The sequence below is a fragment of the Cervus canadensis genome, chromosome 25, assembly GCF_019320065.1.
Source record: "Cervus canadensis isolate Bull #8, Minnesota chromosome 25, ASM1932006v1, whole genome shotgun sequence".
In the NCBI taxonomy this organism is placed as follows: Eukaryota; Metazoa; Chordata; class Mammalia; order Artiodactyla; family Cervidae; genus Cervus; species Cervus canadensis.
This window is the reverse complement of record NC_057410.1, coordinates 26354949-26376824: the sequence shown is the minus strand read 5'-3', so window position 1 is coordinate 26376824 and position 21876 is coordinate 26354949. Positions and strand designations below refer to the sequence as shown.

General features: G+C 40.6%; 2 protein-coding genes across 2 annotated transcripts in view; one reads left to right on the top strand and one right to left on the bottom strand.

Annotated features, from left to right (window-relative positions):
* LOC122427692 (tubulin alpha-1C chain) overlaps positions 1–21876 on the bottom strand; it is a 1128437-nt gene that overhangs the window by 142756 nt on the left and 963805 nt on the right. The window lies entirely within an intron of this gene.
* Positions 1–21876, top strand: part of FAM186A (family with sequence similarity 186 member A) — a 74990-nt gene that overhangs the window by 50838 nt on the left and 2276 nt on the right. Inside the window, 7 exon segments of the mRNA XM_043447493.1 lie at positions 54–447; positions 522–988; positions 1285–1374; positions 1376–1455; positions 1487–2854; positions 2945–3961; positions 20763–20955. Coding sequence (XP_043303428.1) covers positions 54–447; positions 522–988; positions 1285–1374; positions 1376–1455; positions 1487–2854; positions 2945–3961; positions 20763–20955 — 3609 coding nt within the window.

Below are 21876 nucleotides of genomic sequence, written 5' to 3'. Positions count from 1 at the left end.
TTCTCACCCCTGAACAAGCTCAGGAACCAGGGATCACTCCCACCCCTCAGCAGGTTCAGGAACTGGGGATTCCTGTCACCCCTCAGCAAGCTCAAGCTCAGGGCATCACTCTTACCCCTCAGCAGGCCCAGGCATTGGGGATCATTCTCACCCCTGAACAAGCTCAGGCACCAGATATCACTCTTACCCCACAGCAGGCCCAGGCACTGGGGATTTCAGTTACCCCGCAGCATATCCCAGACATGGGGGCTTCTCTCACCCCTCAACAGGCTCAGGCTTTGGGGATTCCTATCACTCAGCAGGCTGAAGCTCAGGGCATCACTCTCACCCCTCAGCAGGCCCAGGCACTTGGGATCACTCTCACCCCTCAACAAGCTCAGGCACCAGGGATCACTCTCACCCCTCAGCAGGCCCAGGCACTTGGGATCACTCTCACCCCTCAACAAAGCTCAGGCACCAGGGACTCACTCAACCCCTCCAGGCCCGGCACTTGGGATCAACTCTGCACGCCGCTCAACAAGCTCAGGCACCAGGGATCACTCTCACCCCTCAGCAGGCCCAGGCACTTGGGATCACTCTCACCCCTCAACAAGCTCAGGCACCAGGGATCACTCTCACCCCTCAGCAGGCCCAGGCACTTGGGATCACCCTCACCCCTGAACAAGCTCAGGCACCAGGGATCACTCCCACCCCTCAGCAGGCCCAGGCACTTGGGATCACCCTCACCCCTGAACAAGCTCAGGCACCAGGGATCACTCTCACCCCTCAGCAGGCCCAGGCACTTGGGATCACCCTCACCCCTCAACAAGCTCAGGCACCAGGGATCACTCTCACCCCTCAGCAGGCCCAGGCACTTGGGATCACTCTCACCCCTCAACAAGCTCAGGCACCAGGGATCACTCTCACCCCTCAGCAGGCCCAGGCACTTGGGATCACTCTCACCGCTCAACAAGCTCAGGCACCAGGGATCACTCTCACCCCTCAGCAGGCCCAGGCACTTGGGAATGACCCTCCACCCTCAACAAGCCTCAGGCACCAGGATTCACTCCACCCCTCACAGGCCGCAGGCACTTGGGATCACTCTCACCCTCAACTAAGCTCAGGCAACCAGGTGATCACTCTCCACCCCTCAGCAGCCCAGGACTTGGGAATCACTCTCACGCCTCAACAAGCTCAGGCACCCAGGGATCAACTCTCAACCCCTCAGCAGGCCCAAGGCACTTGGGATCAACTCTCAACCCTCAACAGCTCAGGCAGCCAGGGATCACTCTCACCCCTCAGCAGGCCCAGGCACTTGGGATCACTCTCACCCCTCAACAAGCTCAGGCACCAGGGATCACTCTCACCCCTCAGCAGGCCCAGGCACTTGGGATCACCTCTCACCCCTCAACAAGCTCAGGCACCAGGGATCACTCTCACCCCTCAGCAGGCCCAGGCACTTGGGATCACCCTCACCCAAACAAGCTCAGGCACCAGGATCACTCAACCCTCAGCAGGCCCAGGCACTTGGGATCACCCTCACCCCTCAACAAGCTCAGGCACCAGGGATCACTCTCACCCCTCAGCAGGCCCAGGCACTTGGGATCACTCTCACCCCTCAACAAGCTCAGGCACCAGGGATCACTCTCACCCCTCAGCAGGCCCAGGCACTTGGGATCACTCTCACCGCTCAACAAGCTCAGGCACCAGGGATCACTCTCACCCCTCAGCAGGCCCAGGCACTTGGGATCACTCTCACCCCTCAACAAGCTCAGGCATCAGGGATCACTCTCACAGTTCAGCAGGCCCGGGCACTGGGGATTCCTGTCACCCTGCAGCATATCCAGGAAGTGGGGGTTTCTTTCACTCCTCAACACACTCAGGCACTGGGGATTCCTATCACCCCTCAGCAGGCTGAAGCTCAGACTCTGACTCTCACCCCTCAGCAGACCCAGGATTTGGGAATCCCTGCCACCCCTCAGCAGGCCCAGGCTCAGGGCATCGTCTTCACCCCTCAGCAAGCCCAGGCATTGGGGATCCATGTGACCCCTGAACAGGCCCATGCCCTGGGTATCCATGTCACCTCTGAGCAGGCCCGTGCACTAGGGATCACTCTCACTCCTGATCAGGCCCAGGCACCTTGGGTGTCTCTTACTTCTCAGCAGGCCCAGGCACTGAGGATCCACATCACCCCTGAGCAGGTACAGGCTCAGGGCATCACTCTTACCCCTCAGCAGTTCCAGGCACTGAGAATCCCTGTCACCATTCCACAGGCTCGGGATTTGGGGGCCCCTTTCACTTTAGGACAGGCTCAAGCATTGGGGGTTTCTCTCTCTCGTGAACAGCTTGCAGAATTAGGGGTTCCTCTCACCTCAGATAAAGTGTATACCTTAGAATATCCCCACATCCCAGAACAAATCCAACCTTTGGACGCTCCTTTCACCCCAGGGGAGGCCTGGTCCGTGGGTATTACTGTTAGGTCTGTGCAGGACCCAACATCAACAACTCCTCTCATGAAGGAGCAGCCCTTACCACCCTGGGCTGGTCCTCCTTCAGAGCATACACTGAAAGCTGGGATCTCTTCCATTACTGATAAATCTGTCACAAAACATGCTCCTCACACTCCTAAGGCGTCCCCAGTATCATCTGCTGCTATTGCTGAGAAGTCCCTTGTATTTGAGGTGCCTTCTACTCCTATGCGTCTATCAAGGTTTCCTCTTAAACAAGCCCCCTCTGAGAAATTCTTGGGCATGAGGATTCCTTCAGACCCTGAGAAGCTCCTGGCACCACAGACTTCACCTTCCTCCAGACAGACCCTAGTGTCTAAGGATCTATCAACCTCTGTTCCGTTCCCAACACCAGTTCCCAGTCCAATATTTGAGCTTTCTCCCACTTCACAGCAGCCCCTTGAACCAAAGGCCCTTCTTAGTTCTGGGCGATTCTTCATATCTAGGGACTCTATGACTCCCCAGTCACCTTTGACATTGAAGCCCCTTCCTGACCCCAGACAGCCCCTTATATCTGGAGTCCCAGTCACCTCTGCACAGATTCCCAAAATCTGGGCTCCTCTCCCTTCTGGGAAGTGCTTGTTTCCTGGGACCTCTTCCATCCCTCAAGAGTTCTTGAAATCTGGACCCTTAACACTCTCTGAGCAGTTTCAGGCATCCCAGACCTTTGCCACTCGTAAATCTCCCCAGTTACAAGCCCCTTCTACCCTTAGGCAGCATCTGCCACAAAGGACCCTTCCTGGGCAAGCTTCCCCAGTATGGGTCTCTCCCACCCCTGGGCATCCCCTAACACTGTTGACTCCCTCAATCCCTGAAAAGCCACAGAAAGATTTGTCCTCTGCTGTTTCTAAGAAAAGGAAGGAAAGATTGTCAATTATTTCTTCTCTGAAATTGAAATCAGTATTGGTCCATCCCAGTGCTCCAAGTTTCAAGGTAATTCAAGCCCCTGACGCTTCTGAAGAAATCCAGATACCCGAAGATCCTTTTACCGTGGAACGATTTAGAATGTTTAAGTCCCATCTCACTGATTACAAGACACTAGTATCACAAGCCCCTCATGTTCATGAGAGGACCCTTCCTACTCTCATTAAGCCTGTAACGCCACTACCTTCTCTTATCACGACTCAACTACTCAAAACACGGCAGAGCTCACCTTCTGAATGGGACCAGAAATCCCCACTTCCCCCTATCAATATGCCCTGGGTGCTGACTTCAGTTTCAGATACCAAGCAACCCAAGATGATGGTGCCCACTTCCCATCCCCAAGAGCTCAAAGAACAGAACTATTTTGTTGATGTGGAAGCTCAGCGGAAGAACCTGATACTCTTAAAGCAGGCCACAAAAGCTGCTACACTCCCTTCACAGCTACACACAGAAGCTAGGAATCTCATAATTGAGACACTTCATACAGACAAAGTTCGGCTGGGATACTTATTCCGCAAGTACAATGCCTACAGACTGATCCAGCGGGCAAGGTAGATGTAAATATTATGTCTAGTTGTCTGGTTTAGTCCTGATTTCAAATATCCTCCCTCATTACCCTATCAGTATATATGTATTTGTCAGGTTGTTAAGTCAAGTCAGTCGTGTCTGACTCTGTGCGACCCCATAGATGTCAGGCCACCAGGCTCCCCCTTCCCTGGGATTCTCCAGGCAAGAACACTGGAGTGGGTTGCCATTTCCTTCTCCAATACAGCAAAGTGAAAAGTGAAAGTGAAGTCGCTCAGGCGTGTCCGACTCTTAGCGACCCCATGGACTGCAGCCTACCAGGCTCCTCTGTCCATGAGATTTTCCAGGCAAGAGTACTGGAGTGGGGTGCCATTGCCTTCTCTGATTTGTCAGGTTAGCTGTTCTAAAAGATTCTCTTATAGAAGGTTTGTAAGATGGAAGCATATTTAAGATAGCAAAAGGAGGTATATTTTTTAGAAATAAGAAATGTCATGTAACATCCATTTCACTCATATATATCTCTAGCAGAGATTCTAAAATATATTTTGAGGATCATGGTTGATCTCCAAAGTACCAACTTCAAAAGTTTAGAAACGCTTGCAGCTATTCTGAATTACTTTCATCTTGCATTCACTAGAAGACCTATGATTCTTTCTTTTAATTTACTTTTTACTGAAGTGAAGTTGGACAGAAGATCTATTAAAGTGAGAGATGGCAGGCAGGTTTATGTACTTCATGTTGCCATGGGAGCCTTGATGCTGGAGTGACCTACAGGAAACAGGTTCTAGTCTTGATTTTTAAAATTGAAATTAGCCTGCCATTCTTGGCCTTTGTGTTTGAGGTTGCCAACTTATTTTGGGGATTTAAGAAACATTTTTTTATTGTAGAAATTCCCCTTTTTAAAATAGTTAATTTATAATACTGTGTTACCTTATTTGGAGAACTTTTCTAACCTAAAATTACAATATGTCAAACTGAGATCTATGATAGAAAAGGCTATCATTAATTATAGGAACAATCTGTGTCATTTATTCAACAAATATTTATTGAATATGTACTATTTGGCAAGCATTGTTCTAGATGCTATGGATACAGCAGTGAATAAAACAAAGTACCCTGTTCTCATGATATTTACATTTTTGAGGACTGAATTCATTTGAAAACTAAGCACTGGAATAACAAGGTGTAAAAGAAAGACATTCAGTGTATCGACAGAAATTTTCATTTCAAAGCTGAAGTTACCTTAGAATTGTTGAAATATTTTCTGCTCTATAGTGTGTTTTTCTCTTCCCAGAATGAATGTTCCTAGTCTTTTAAATCTGTTTTTACATGTAAACACTTTCATCCAGTTGAGAATTTGAAGTAACATGTTTCTGGTCATTCTCCAGTTCCTTTATGTCTTTTTTCCTTTGTTATATTAAATTAAAATAAATAATTGCATTCACCTGGTGCAGTATTTTAAAAATACAAATAGAGTGAAAAGCCTCCTTAAGAGTCTTATTCTTGGCCATTAGGCCCCTCCTTTAGGGCTACCCAGGTATTCCACCCAGAGATACTTTCTACATATGTAGCAAAGTACATAGGCTCTTTTATCCCACTCTTTATACATTTAAAATTACAATGTTTGATTTTTTCATAACAAGCTAGAATTTAGGTATTAATATATAAAGAGTCTACTCATTCATTTTACAGATTTATAGTACTCCAAAGTCTAGATTTACCAGAATTTACTTAACCTCTAATGAGGTTAACATAACATTTATGCTGTTTTCAATATTTTGCGTTATAAAAAGTGTACTTCAATGAACAATCTTGTATATACATATGTATACCTGTATGTATGTTCCTAAAAGTAGAACTTCTAAATCAAGGGTAAACATTTTGTAATTGTGATAAATTTTTGTCAAATTGTTCTCCAAAGAGGTTGTAACAATTTATATATTGGTCAGCATTATAAAAGAGTATTTCCCCACAAATATTATCAACTTTTTTGTTCATTGTCAATGTAATAGATGAAATATGGCACTTCCATGCTTTCATTTGCATTACTTTTATTATAGGTTGAAGCTAACTCTTTTCACAGAGTTAAGAACCATGTGTATTTTATTTTCTGTGAAGATTCTATTCAAATACTTTGCCCATTTCTCAACTGGGTTATCAAGTTCCTTTTTAAAAAAATTAATTAATTTTTATTGGAGGCTAATTCCTTTACAATATTAAGGTGGTTTTTGCCATGTATCAACATGAATCAGCCATGGATGCACATGTATCCCCCCATCCTGAAGCCCCTTCCCGGCTCCCTCCCCACTCCTCCCTCTGGGTTGTCCCAGGACACCAGCTTTGAGTGTCCTGCTTAATGCATTGAACTTGCACTGGTCATCTATTATACATAGGGTAATAGACATGTTTCAGTGTTATAGTCCAAAAGTCTGTTCTTTACGTCTGTGTCTTTTTTGTTGTCTTACATATAGGAATGTTGTTATTGTCTTTATAAAGTCCATATATATGCGTTAATATTCTGTACTGGTTTCTCTTTCTGACTTACTTCACTCTGTATAATAGGCTCCAGTTTCATCCACCTCATTAGAACAGACTCAAATGTGTTCTTTTTTTACAGCTGAGTAAAATTCCATTGTGTATATGTACCACAACTTCCTTATCTATTTGTCTGCCGATGGACATCTAGGTTGCTTCCGTGTCCTAGCTATTGTAAACAGCGCAGCAATAAACATTGGGGTATATGTATCTCTTTCAATTCTGGTTTCCTTAGTGTGTATGCCCAGAAATGGGATTGCTGGGTCATATGGCAGTTCTATTTCCAGTTTTTTAAGGAATCTCCACACTGTTCTCCGTAGTGGCTGTACTAGTTTGTATTCCCACCAACAGTGTAAGAGGGTTTCCTTTTCTCCACACCCTCACCAGCATTTATTGTTTGTAGACTTTTTGATAGTAGCCATTCTGACTGGTGTGAGATGGTACCTCATTGTGGTTTTGATTTGCTTTTTTCTGATAATGAGTGATGTAGAGCATCTTTTCATGTGTTAATTAGCCATTTGTCTTCTTTGGACAGATGTCTGTTTAGCCCACTTTTTGATTGGGTCATTCAGTTTTCTGGTATTGAGCTGCATATGCTCCTTTAATATTTTGGAGATTAATTGTCAGTTGCTTCATTTGCTATTATTTTCTCCCATTCTGAAGGCTGTCTTTTCACCTTGCTTACAGTTTCCTTTGTTGTGCAAAAGCTTTTAAGTTTAGTTAGGTCCCAATTGTTTATTTTTGTTTTTATTTCTGTTGCTTTTTAAATTGATTTCAGGGACCTGTTCAAATATTCAGAAAATTAGCCACTTGTCTGTGATATAAACTACAAAACTTTCCCCACTTGTGTTTAGACTCTGCTTTTGGTGGGTTTTTCTTTCTAAATAAGTTATATTTTTATGTTTATATTCAGTTCAGTTCAGTTCAGTCGCTCAGTCGTGCCCGGCTCTTTACAACCCCATGAACCGCAGCACGCCAGGCCTCCCTGTCCGTCACCAACTCCCGGAGTTTACTCAAACTCTTGTTCATTGAGTCAGTGATGCCATCCAACCATCTCATCCTCTGTCATCCCCTTCTCCTCCTGCCTTCAATCTTTCCCAGCATCAGGGTCTTTTCAAATGAGTTGGTTCTTCGCATCAGGTGGCCAAAGTATTGGAGTTTCAGCTTCAGGATCAGTCCTTCCAATGAATATTCAGGACTGAATTCCTTTAGGATGGACTGGTTGGATCTCCTTGCTGTCCAAGGGACTCTCAAGAGTCTTCTCCAACACCACAGTTCAAAAGCATCAATTCTTTGGCACTCAGCTTTGTTTACAGTCCAACTCTCACATCCATATGTGACTACTGTAAAAACCATAGATCTTGACTAGACGGACCTTTGTTGACAAAGTAATGTCTCTGCTTTTTAATATGCTGTCTAGGTTGGTCATGACTTTCCTTCCAAGGAGTAAGTGTCTTTTAATTTCATGGCTGCAATCACCATCTGGAGTGATTGTGGAGCCCCCCAAAATAAAGTCAGCCACTGATTCCACTGTTTCCCCATCTATTTGCCATGAAGTGATGGGACCAGATGTCATGATATTAAGTTTTCTGAATGTTGAGCTTTAAGCCAACTTTTCACTCTCCTCTTTCACTTTCATCAAGAGGCTCTTTAGTTCTTCTTCACTTTCTGCCATAAGGGTGGTGTGTCATCTGCATGTCTGGGGTTATTGATATTTCTCCCAGCAATCTTGATTCCAGTTTATGCTTCCTCCAGCCCAGCATTTCTCACGATGTACTCTGCATATAAGTTAAATAAGCAGGGTGACAATATACAGCCTTGACGTACTCCTTTCCCTATTTGGAACCAGTCTGTTGTTCCATGTCCAGTTCTAACTGTTGCTTCCTGACCTGCATATAGGTTTCTCAGGAGGCAGGTCAGGTGGTCTGGTATTCCCATCTCTTTCAGAATTTTCCAGTTTATGGTGATCCACACAGTTAAAGGGTTTGGCATAGTCAATAAAGCAGAAATAGATGTTTTTCTGGAACTGTCTTGCTTTTTTAATGATCCAGCGAATGTTGGCAATTTGATCTCTGGTTCCACTGCCTTTTCTAAATCCAGCTTGAACATCTGGAAGTTCATGGTTCATGTACTGCTGAAGCCTGGCTTGGAGAATTTTGAGCATTACTTTACTAGCATGTGAGATGAGTGCAATTGTGTGGTAATTTGAACATTCTTTGGCATTTCCTTTCTTTGGGATTGGAATGAAAACTGACCTTTTCCAGTCCTGTGGCCACTGCTGAGTTTTCCAAATTTGCTGGCATATTGAGTGCAGCACTTTCACAGCATCATCTTTCAGGATTTGAAATAGCTCAACTGAAATTCCATCACTTCTGCTAGCTTTGTTCATAGTGATGCTTCCTAAAGCCCACTTGACTTCACATTCCAGGACGTCTGGCTCTAGGTGAGTGTCACACCATCGTGATTATCTGGGTCATGAAGATCTTTTTTGTATACTTCTTCTGTGTATTCTTGCCACCTCTTCTTAATATCTTCTGCTTCTGTCAGGTCCATACCATTTCTGTCCTTTACTGAGTCCATCTTTGCATGAAATGTTCCCTTGCTATCTCTAATTTTCTTGAAGAGATCTCCAGTCTTTCCCATTCTATTGTTTTCCTCTATTTCTCTGCATTGATCGCTGAGGAAGGCTTTCTCTTCTCTCCTTGAAATTCTTTGGAACTCTGCATTTAAATGGGTATACCTTTCCTTTTCTCCTTTGCTTTCGCTTTTCTTCTTTTTTTCCCCTCTCCCCTTACCCCTCGCTTCTCTTCTTTTCACAGCTATTTGTAAGGCCTCTTCAGACAGCCATTTTGCTTTTTTGAATCTCTTTTTCTTGGGGATGTTCTTGCTCCCTGTCTCCTGTACAATATCATGAACCTCTGTCCATAGTTCATCAGGCACTGTCTATCAGATCCAGTCCCTTAAATCTATTTCTCACTTCCACTGTATAATCATAAGGGATTTGATTTAGGTTATACCTGAATGATCTAGTGGTTTTTCCCACTTTCTTCAATTTAAGTCTGAATTTGGCAATAAGGAGTTCATGTTTATATATTTTTCAATAATGCTTTGTGCCTTAATTAAAAAAGCCCTTTCCACTCTGAGAAATATATATATAGTTTAAATTATTTTGAGATTTCTTTTAATACTTTAATAGTTGATTATTAGTTGTTTGGGGCTTCCCAGGTGGTGCAAGTACTTTCTTCAGTTTACATCTTAATTTTGCAATAAGGAGTTCATCATCTGAGCCACAGTCAGCTCCTGGTCTTGTTTTTGCTGACTATATACAGCTTCTCCATCTTTGGCTGCAAAGAATATAATCAATCTGATTTCAGTATTGACCATCTGGTGATGTTCACGTATAGGGTCTTCTCTTGTGGTGTTGCAAGAGGATGTTTGCTATGACGAGTGCGTTCTCTTGGCAAAACTCTGTTAGCCTTTGCCCTGCTTCATTTTGTAATCCAAGGCCAAATTTTCCTGTTACTCCAGGTATCTCTTGACTTCCTACTTTTGCATTCCATTCCCTTATGATGAAAAGAACATTTTTTGGGGAGTGTTAGTTCTAGAAGGTCTTGTAGGTCTTCATAGAACTGTTCAACTTCAGCTTCTTCAGCATTACTGGTTGGGGCATAGACTTGGATTACTGTTATTTGCTGTAGATTTATTTTTATGATGCTGAGTCTTTGTGATAGTTATTATTACTGTTTCCTAGTACTTGTCCATGAGATGTGAGCAGAATTAATGTGTGTCGTTTCTGTGCTAAGCTTGCCATTGTTAGTTTGAGACCCTCTAGAGTCTCCTGTGGAGAAGGCAATGGCACCCCACTCCAGTACTCTCTCCTGGAAAATCCCATGGATGGAGGAGCCTGGTAGGCTGCAGTCCATGGGGTCGCTAAGAGTCGGACACGACTGAGCGACTTAACTTTCCCTTTTCTCTTTCATGCACTGGAGAAGGAAATGGCAACCCACTCCAGTGTTGTTGCCTGGAGAATCCTAGGGTCGGGGGAGCCTGGTGGGCTGCTGTCTATGGGGTCGCACAGAGTCAGACACGACTGAAGTGACTTAGCAGCAGCAGCAGCAGAGTCTCCTTTTCCATTGGCATGATAAGCTATAGTGTTCAACGTGATGGCTATTCTGTTAGCCTGTGTTCCTGAAAGTATAAAATGAAGTTCTTTTCTGCAAAGCTATGATGGAATTTGTACTATGAGCAACAGATAAACTCTTGTTGTTTTTAGTCATTGAGATTTTTGGATTATTTGTTAAAACAGCAAAACCTAGCTTATCTTTACTAACATAGTCTTCCTAGTCAAGAAAATGACATACCTTTTTATCTGTTCAGGGTGTGTGTGTGTGTGTGTGTGTTCTGTTGGAGTGTTTTAAAGTTTTCATCTAGCTCTTGAATATTCTTCCATAAGTGTGTATCTTGGTAGTTTTTATTTTTGATGTTGTAAATGGACTCTCTCCTTCTATACCACCTTCTAACTGGTTGTTAGTGGTATAAAGGAAGGCTAGATTTCTCTATATCAATTTCATATGCAGCCATCTTACTGTATTCAAAAGCATGTGATAGTTTTTCAGTTCATATTCTTGAGTTTTCCAATTATATAATCATATCCCCTGTAAATAATCATGTTTTTACATCTAGATTTTCCAATTTTTAAATATCTCATTTCTGTCTCTTGACTGCCTGAATTGATTAGGACCTTAAGAACTATATTAAAAAATATTGGTGATGTGGCCACCAGCACCAGGCCATCTTTGTTCATTTGACTTACCCAGAGTAACAGCTAGTAGTGCCCTTCCATGGCCTCATGTTATTTTTTTCTAGGAAAAATTCACCTTCAAGAATGTTTAAAAGGATTGTTTATATTTATATTTTCCTTTCTAAAAAAGCTGCAAAACATCTTTAACCTTAATCAATTTCATTTTGAGGGGAGTTATTTTCTCCATTCCTTTGTAACTCAGAATGCCAAATGTAAGTCATTCTTTCACTGCTAATTACTAAAATGTAAATATGAATTGATTAAAAATATAATGGTGATAGAGGACATCATTCTAGTATCTGTCACTAAAAAACGCTGCCTTTTGGGTTGAAATACATTTTATCATATTAAAGAAGTATCCTTCAGCCCCTGTTTCATTATTTCTTTAAAATCAAGAGTGGATGTTGAATTTTGTTAAATTTATTAAATTACATTTTGTTAAATGTGATTTCAGCACTTCATTTTCATGGTTATTAGAGAAAATATTTTCTCCTAAGATTTAGTAATATGACTAATGTGTTAAACTATCATTGCATCCCTGGAATAAATCCTATTTGTATTCAGTTGGCAAAAAATTTGTTTGGGTTTTTCTGTAGCATATTACAGAAAAACCTGAATGAACATTTTGGCCAACCCAGTATCCTTCTTTGAATGTGTTACATTTGCTAATACTTTATTTAGGATTTTATTTTGTACTGATTTCCATTCAAAAGTTTGACTGGTGGTTTATTTATTTATTTATTTTTTGGTGCTTTCTTTGTCAAATTTTGGTATAATTTTAAGTTTGGCATCATTTTAAAAATGTGAAAACTTTCTTTTCTATGCTGTAGAACAATTTAATGATAAAATTAGCTGTTCTTTCTAAGTTTGACAGATTTTACCTATGCTACTATATGAACTTGGTACTTTTGTGGGGAGTTCTTTGACAATTTAATTTTTACATGGCAATTAAGTTTGTTTATAATTATTGAAGATTTTGAAGACCTAAGTGACATGATGTGACCTGTTTTGGTAAAATCATTTAAAAACTGAAATAGAAAGATCAACATTTCACAACAATATTTAATTTATACACTTATAACTTTAATCCCATCAAGGATCAATTCATTCATTTTTCAGTAAGCTCTTCTTTAATATTTAATATTATAATGATCAAATCACCAACAAGTCTAACAAAGAATTACATACTGACAGATGAACAATTCCATAATAAAAATGGCTAAGTTAAGAAGATTGTGACATTGTATTAGAAAGAAAATGTAAACTATAATAATATAAATTTTTTTTGAATAAAGAAATTTTTGTGGAACCTCTGTAAGTAAAGATTTCATATTTAAATACTAAAGTACTGTTTTAGAGTTATATTACCATATGATCAGTGTTAATATACCTGAGAAGCAATGATGGAGAGGATATAAAATTATACCATGTGCTGATAATGAAACATTTCATTTCCATACGTATTGAAGAAAGTTCTTAAAGATACTAAATGTGGTAGTGATAGATAGGATTTAACTTATCATTTAGTTCATCATCAACATTTTAAAAACATGACAGGGTGAGTTAGGCCCAGAGGGTGGAGGGTGGAAGGATACAAAAATGGATAAACCATATTCCTGCCTCAAGGGCACTCAAAGTCTCCTCAAAAACAATCACACAAACAGATGACTATATAGTATAAGGTGGAAAGAACAATGATGGTATATCACCAACTCTATACAGAAGACTGAGCAAACGCGAGAGTTAGGTGAAGCTTCTAGGTGTTCAGACTTTTGAACTATGTCTCAAAGACCTAGTAAGAGTCATTAAGGCAGCAAAGGCAGAGAGTCTAGCAGAACAAAGAAAGGAAGCAAGAAGCAAAGTGTGTGTATATGTGTGTGTGTGTGAAAAGAGTAATTGTTTCAAGGAATGATGAACTATATCCACATAAGATGGTGGCAAATTTAAATGATAAATGTTTTGTGTGTTCTGACTGCTTCACCAACTGGCCATTCCTCCATCTTTCTCCCTCTTCTTGGGCCTCTCTATCCCCTGAGACATAATAATAATGAAGTTAGGCCAATTAATAACCCTACAAAGGCCTCTAAGTGTTAAAGTGGAAGGAAGAGTCTCAAGTCTCTCACTTTTAAGTCAAAAGCTAGATTATGAATGAACTTAGCAAGCAAGGCAAGTTGAAAGCCAAGAAAGGCTGAAAGCTAGGCCTTTTGCACCAATTAGCTAAGTTGTGAATGCAAAGGAAAGTTCATGAAGGAAATCAAGAGTGCTACTCTAGTGAATCTTACAAATGATAAGAAAGAGTCTTATTGCTGATGTGAAGAAAATTTTAGTAGTATGGATAGAAGATCAAATCAGCCACAACATTCCCTTAATGGAAAGCCTAATCTAGACCAAGGCCCTAATTCTCTTCAATTCTGTGAAGGCTGAAAGAGGTGAGGAAGCTGCAGAAGAACGTTTAAGGCTAGCAGAGGTTGATTTATGATGTTTAAGAAAAGAAGCCGCTTCATTACATCAAATGCAAGGTGAAGCAGCAAGTGCTGATACAGAAACTGCAGCAAATTATCCAGATATAGTTAAAATAATGAAGGTAGCTACACTAAAAAAAACAGATTTTCAACGTATATAAAACAGTCTATATGGGAAGAATATGCCATCTAGGATTTTCATAGCTACAGAGGATTAGTCAATGCCTGATTTCAAGGCTTCAGAGCTTTAGACAGGCTGACTTCCTTGGTAGAGACTAATGCAGCTGGTGACTTTTATTTGAAGTCAATGATCATTAACCACTCCAAAAATCCTTTGGCTCTTCAGAATTATGCTAATTCCACTCTCCCTATGTTCTATCAATGAAACAACAAAGCTTAGATGACAGCACAACTGTTGACAACATGGTTTACTAAATATTTTAGGCCTACTGTTGAGACATTCTGCTCAGAAAAAAATAATATTACTTTTTAAAAAAGATTATTAAAATATTATTGCTCATTGACAATGCACCTGGTCACCCAAGAGCTCTATTGAAGATGCAGAATTATTTTATGATGTTTTCATGCCTGCCAACACAGTATTCACTCTGCAGCCCACGGATCAAGGAGTAATTCTGCCTTTCAAGACATTTAAGTCTTACTATACATTTCATAAGGTTATACAGTAGCTGCCATAGATAATGATTTCTTTGATGGATCTGGGCAAAGTCAATTGAAAACCTTCTGGAAAGCATTCACCTTTCTAGATGCCATTAAGGTCACTCATAGGATTTTCCTGGCAGTCCAGTGGTTAAAAATCCACCTTGCAACGCAGGGGATGCAGCTTTGATCCCTGGTCAAGGAACTAAGATTCCGCATGCTGCAGAGCAACTGAGCCTGCGTATCGCCACTATTGAGCCCACGTGTCACAATTAGAGAGTCCATGCACTGCAACAAAGATCCTGCCTGCTGCAACTAAGATTCGATGAAGCCAAAATAAATAAATATTTTGTTTAAAAGGTCATTCATGATTCATAGAAAGAAGGCAAAATATCAACATGAACAGGAGTTGAGAAGATAATTCCAGCCTTCATGGATGACTTTGAGGTGTTCAAGACTTCAGAGGAAGAAGTAACTGCAGATGTGGTGGAAATAGCAAGAGAACTAGAATTGAAAGTGGAGCCTAATGATATGACTGAATTGCTGCAATCTCATGATGAAACTTGAACAGATGAGGAGTTGCATTATGGATGAGTGAAGAAAGTGGTTTCCTGAGATGCAATCTATTTCTGATGAAGATGCTGACAAGGTTGCTGAAATAACAACAAAGGATGTACAATATTACATAAACTTCATTGATAAAGTAGTAGCAGGGTTTGAGAGGACTGACTCCAATTTTAAAAAGTTCTACTGTGGGTAAAATGCTATCAAATAGCATTGCACACGACAGAGAAATCATCCATAAAAGGACATGATATGGCAAACTTCATTGTTGTGTTATGTTAAGAAATCATCAGGGCTTCCCTGACAGCTCAGTGGTAAAGAATCCACCTGTCAATATAAGAAACATGGGTTTGATCCCTGATCCGGTAAGTCCCACATTCCTTGGAGCAACTAAGCTCATGCACCACAACTATTGAGCCTGTGCTCTAGGGTCTGGGAGCCGCAACTACTGAGCACACATGCTGCAACTACTGAAGGCTGCAAGCTCTAGAGCCCATGCTCAGGAACAAGAGAAGCCACTGCAATGAGAAAGCCATGCACCCTAACTGGAGAGTAGCCCCCTCTTGCTGCAACTAGAGAAAAGCCCACGCAGCAATGGAGACTCAACACGCCGTAAATAAATAAATAAAATTATTAAAAAAAAAAAAAAGAAATCACCAAAGCCACCCAAAACTTCAGCAGCTACTACCTAATCAGTCAGCAGTCATCAGTTCAGTTCAGTTCAGTCGCTCAGTCGTGTCCGACTCTTTGCGACCCCATGAATCACAGCACGCCAGGCCTCCCTGTCCATCACCAACTCCCGGAATCTACCCAAACCCATGCCCATCGAGTCAGTGATGCCATCCAGCCATCTCATCCTCTGTTGTCCCCTTCTCCTCTTGCCCCCAATCCCTCCCAGCATCAGAGTCTTTTCAAAGCAGTCATCAGCTCTGAGGCAAAACTCTACCAGCTCAGATGGTGGTTAGCACTCTTTAGCACTAAACTTTTTATTTATTAAAAACTGAAATATAGTTAATTCAAAATGTTGTGTTAATTGTAAAGTGATTCAGTTATACATATATATATATTTTTTTCAGATTCTTTTCCATTATAGGTTATTACAAGAAGCTGAGTATATTTTCCTGTGCTGTACAGGTCCTTGTTGTTTACCTGTTTCATGAATAGTAATGTGTGTAGTTCAGTTCAGTTCAGTCGCTCAGTCGTGTCCGACTCTTTGTGACCCCATGAACTGCAGCACTCCAGGCTTCCCTGTCCATCACCAACTCCCAGAGCTTACTCAAAGTCATATCCATTGCATTGGTTATGCCATCCAACCATCTCATCCTCTGTCATCTCCTTCTCCTCCCACATTCAATCTTTCCCAGCATCAGGGTCTTTTCAAATGAGTCAATTCTTCGCATCAGGTGGCCAAAGTATTGGAGTTTCAGCTTCAGCATCAGTCCTTTCAATGAATATTCAGGACAGAATTCCTTTAGGATGGACTGGTTGGATCTCCTTGCTGTCCAAGGGACTCTCAAGAGTCTTCTCCAACACTACAGTTCAAAAGCATCAATTCTTCGGTGCTCAGCTTTGTTTATAGTCCAACTTTCACATCCATACATGACTACTGGAAAAACCATAGCTTTGACTAGACGGACCTTTGTTGGCAAATGTGTGTATGTTAACGTATACATGTGTATATGTTAATCCCAAACTCCTAATTTATCTCCCCCACCCCCTGGTTACCCTTTTAGTAGCCATAAGTTTATTTTCTATGTCTGTGAGTCTATTTCTGCTTTGTAACTAAGTTTATTTGTATATTTTTTCTTTTTTTGGCCTTCTCTGACTAGGGGTCAAATCCATGCCCTTTGTAGTTGAAGCACAGAGTCCTAACCACTGGAATACCAGGAAATTCCCTGTATTATTTTTCTAGATTCTAAATATAAATGATATCATATGATATTTATCTCTCTCTGTCTTATTTCACTTAATATGATAATCTCTGCTGCTACTGCTGCTGCTGCTGCTGCTGCTAAGTCGCTTCAGTCGTGTCTGACTCTGTGCGACCCCATAGATGGCAGCCCACCAGGCTCCCCTGTCCCTGAGATTCTCCAGGCAAGAACACTGGAGTGTGTTGCCATTTCCTTCTCCAATGCATGAAAGTGAAAAGTGAAAGTGAAGTCGCTCAGTCATGTCCGACTCTTAGGGACCCCATGGACTGCAGTCTACCAGGCTCCTCTGTCCATGGGCGTTTCCAGGAAAGAGTAATGGAGTGGGGTGCCATTGCCTTCTCAGATGATAATCTCTAGGTCCATCCAAATGCTGCAAATGGCATTTAATTTTTTATGGCTGAGTAATATTCATATATATATATATATATATATATACACCACATCTTTATCCATTCATCTGTTGATGAATATTTAGGTTGCTTCCATATCTTGGTTACTGCAAATAGTGCTTCTATAAACACTGGGTGCATGTATCTTTTCAAATTAGAGTTTTCTCTGGATATATGCCCAGGAGTGGGATTGTAGGATCATGTGGTAACTCTATTTCTAGTTTTTTAAGAAAACTCCATACTGTTCTCCATAGTGCCTATACCAATTTACATTCCCATTGACAGTGTAGGAGGGTAGTAATAGTTTTATATCCAAATCTTAGTCATATCTTCTCTTTAATGTCAGGAAGAGCTTGGTTCAAGTTTCTAGTTCTGAATGTCTCTAAGATTTTAATGTGCTGACTCAAATTTGTAAAACTGATGATGTAATGATATATACTTCAAAGAATGATTGTGATGATTAAACGAAATAATATACTTTAAACTATTAAAATGTTTTAACATAAATTTTAAAATAGAAATAACATCTCCAGCACAATGATTGATGCATAGTTGATGCTCAGTAAATGTTAAAGCACCTTCCTTTGAATCATAATTTTATATCAAATTCTATAAAATATTTATTAGAATGAGGGCAGTATTTTATCAATATAAGTACAATTTGCTAAAAGAGTGAGAACAAACAGTAGGAAGAAATGAACAAAAATGTTTCTAGATAGAAAATTTTAAATAATGAGATACCTCTGTGGTTGCTATTTGACTGGGTGATTAGATATTGAATTATATTTTAAAACACATAAACAATAAAATCTCTAAGTTTGAAATAAAACTGCAAACTTTTCCAAGTTGGGACATATAATTTCAATAAGGAAAAACCACGGGAAAAGTCTAAAAGACTGTGAATAGGGAGAAAAACAGCAGGAAAGATTTGATGTGAAAAATAAAACTTATTGGGAAGATCTAATACATAGCATAGTGATTATAGTCAACAACACTGTATTTATAGGAACTTCCTTGGTGGTTCAGTGTTTAAGAATCCATCTTCCAATGCAGGGAACACAGGATCGATCCCTGGTCCAGGAACTAAGATTCCACTTGCAGAGGGGAAACTAAGCCAGTGCTCCACAACCAGAGAATCTCATGCACTGCAACCAAGAGCCCATGTACTGCAATGAAGACCCAATGCAGCAAAAAACAAAACAAAACAAAAAAACTATGTAAACTTCAAAGTTGCTAAGAGACTAGATCTTAATTTTTCTCATCACAGGAAAGAAATGATAATTACGTGACATGATAGAGGGATTAGCTAACACGACAGTGGTAATCATATTGCAGTATATAAATGTATCATCAAATCAACACATTATATACCTTAAACTTAGTTTAAATTTATATCTCAATTTTATATAAATATAAAATACCTCAATTATAAATATACACAGTCACTTATATCTCAAATACATATGAAATATGGTTATTAGAATGTTACCCAATTGCTTCATTGAGAACACCTTTATTTATAGGAATGGATGTGATAGGAATTTGGTAACGCATGGAGAAATGATACAGGAGATGCATGTGTATGATTACATGTGATTAAAAACGCATGTAATCTCAGGGAACTATGTTTAATATCTTGTAATAACCTACAATGGAAAAGAATCTGAAGGAGACTATGTAAATACATTTATAATATTTATACTATTTATACACATGTATATATACCACTTTGCTATAACACAACATTGTAGATCAATTATACTTCAATTTAAAAAAAACGGAAAAAAACACATGTAATAAAGATCATAGAAGTAGAAAAATAAAAATCATCCATGGGATATGAAAAAAAAACCCTAAGGCTATTGGAAAATTAATTTAAAATGAAATAATTCAGAAAGCTAGTATATTTAAGTATTAAATGATTCACATATGCAGTACATTCTAAGCTATTAATTATAACCCGTAAAGGAGACCTAAGAGTTATTCCCTTCCCCCCACTATCTCTATATGTATGGCATGTGTTGCACTAAGTCGCTTCAGTCACTTCTGGCCCGACTCTTCACGACCCGCCAGGCTCCTCTGTCCACGGGATTCTCTAGGCAAGAATACTGGAGTGGGTTGCCATGCCCTCCTCCAGAGGCTCTTCCCCACCCAGGGACGGAGCACGCGTCTCCTGCAGCTCCTGCTTGCAAGCAGATTCTTTACCACTGAGCCAGTAGGGAAGCTCCTCTATACACGAAAAGCACATTTACTCAGAAAAACATCTTCAGTGTGTTCCCATTGCCTACCTCCCCCTAAATCCAAACTCCACAACATGCCTTTTAAAGCCTTTCATAATCCAGCTGTTTCAGCCTTATCCCCCAATATGTATCCTTTCACGTATCTGCGGTCTAAAAAGTTCCACGCTATTCTCCACTCCCAAAATACAACTTTCATTGTCTTGCCTGTATTTACAGTAGTCCCTCAATCTGGAATTCTTCATCCCCCTTTTCTCATACTTTAGTGGCTGTAAGGTTTGCCTGAGATTTTGTTTAAAATACAGATCCTGAAGCCTACCACCAAGCATTTTTATTCAAAAGGTCTGGGGAGGTACCCTGGAATCTGCATATTCAACAAGTACCACCCTCCCTCCTCCCCACAAGATGAATCAGTCCACGTGATTAGGGTCACACTTTGAGAAATATTGGTATTGTGGAAAGAAAGATCTGGGTTTGCTTCCCAAATCTGTTATTAATTAATTATGTGACTCCTGAAAACTCGTTCAGATTCCTTTTCCTCTCCTGTAGAATGGGGATGGCAAAAAAAATATCTAGGTCCAAATGTTGTGGCACAAAACAGAGTACTACATCCTCCAGATCTTATTCAACATTTTCCTATGGAGCCTTCTTTATTCCTCTTGTTAGAATTAATTACGTTTTCCTTTTTGTTCAAACAGATCAACTGCTATTTAGCATTTATTTCATTCTCTCTCTGACACAGTTAATTTTTATGAGTCTTCTAACCTGGCTTGTAAGTGCTTTGAAGGCAAGGACACTTGTCTTTTTCAAGGTATTAAATACCTTCTATATGTCTTACATATATCACTACTAAAATATTACTGTATTTTAAGAGAAGGAAATGGCAACCCATTCCAGTACTCTTGCCTGGAAAATCCCATGGACGCATTTTCCATCCTGGTAGGCTACAGTCCATGGGGTCACAAAGAGTCGGACACGACTGAATGACTTCACTTTCTTTAAAAAATAATAAGCACTACTGTAACACTAAAAACTCTGTGAGGAGTTAAATGAAAATTTGACAGTCATATAGAGTTTTGAAAGTTTAGTCACATAGGGAACTAGGTTAAGGTCACATTAAGCAAGACTGCCACCCCTCTACCATCTCTACTTACTAAGGATGAGATGAGAATGGAAAGTAACTGAGGCCAGGTTTGCTGAGTTAGTGTCAGTAATTTTATCAACCTAATTCTTGTTCATTTTTCCAAGAAACAACATAATTAAACGATTACAAGCCATCCAGAATACTGGAAGAAGTTATGAGACCCAGAACCTCTACATAATGCTGAAGAGGATTGATGATTATCAAAAAAAGGTGATGCAGATCTGGACAGAGAAGCAGAATTCTCTAGAGCAGAAACGGAATCGGTGCCTAAGGAAAATGACGTACTTATTCAGCCAGGTAATCTGTTTTTTATTCCCTCTCCCCAATCTATTGTAAGAAAAGTGAAAGGGGCAGGTTTTGAAAATATTAATAACAGTTTCCTAGAGATACCATATATATTAGTTCCCTGTGCTACTGTTAATATAGTACAAATTTCATGGCTTAAAAACAATAGAAATGCATTCTCTTACGGTTTGGTTCCTTCCAGACGCTCTGAGAGAGAAATTTGTTCCAAGCTTCTCTTCTAGACTCTGGTGGCTATAGACAATCCTTGGCATTCCTTGGCTTGTCGGTGCATAACTCCAGTCTCTGCCTCTGTCTTTTCCATGGCCTTCTGTCTAGTGTGTTTTTTGTTCTATCCTATTATAAAGCCAATGTATCATTGGATTTAGGACCCATCTGATTAAACCAGCATGACCTCATCTTGAGATCCTTAATTATATCTATTGATGGTGGTGTTTAGTTGCTCAGTCGTGTCAACTCTTTTGCAACCCTATGGACTATAGCTTGCCAGGCTCCTCTGTCCATGGGATTTCCCAGGCAAGCATACTGGAGTGGGTTGCCATTTCCTACTCCAGGGGATCTACCCAACCCAGGGCTTGAACTTGCATCTCTTGCATCTCCTGCACTGGCCGGCAGATTCTTTACCACTGCACCACCTGGAAGCCTGTAAGAATGGGAGAGACTTCCAGAAATGCTCAGCTCCTTCCTAGTCAACCCACGCCTCCCAGCCTCTAGATATGAAACCTCTTGAAGTCATTGCTCTCCAACTGATTCTTGGTATTTACTTCTTTCCTCAAAACTATCAGAAAGCAAGTTTTAGTATCAAGCATTTACAAAAAAGGAGATAAGAGTTAATTAACTTGCTTACAGAGTACCAGGCACAGAAGATCCTGTTAAACTCTGACATTCACCCAATGTGAATGGGTGAATTCACTC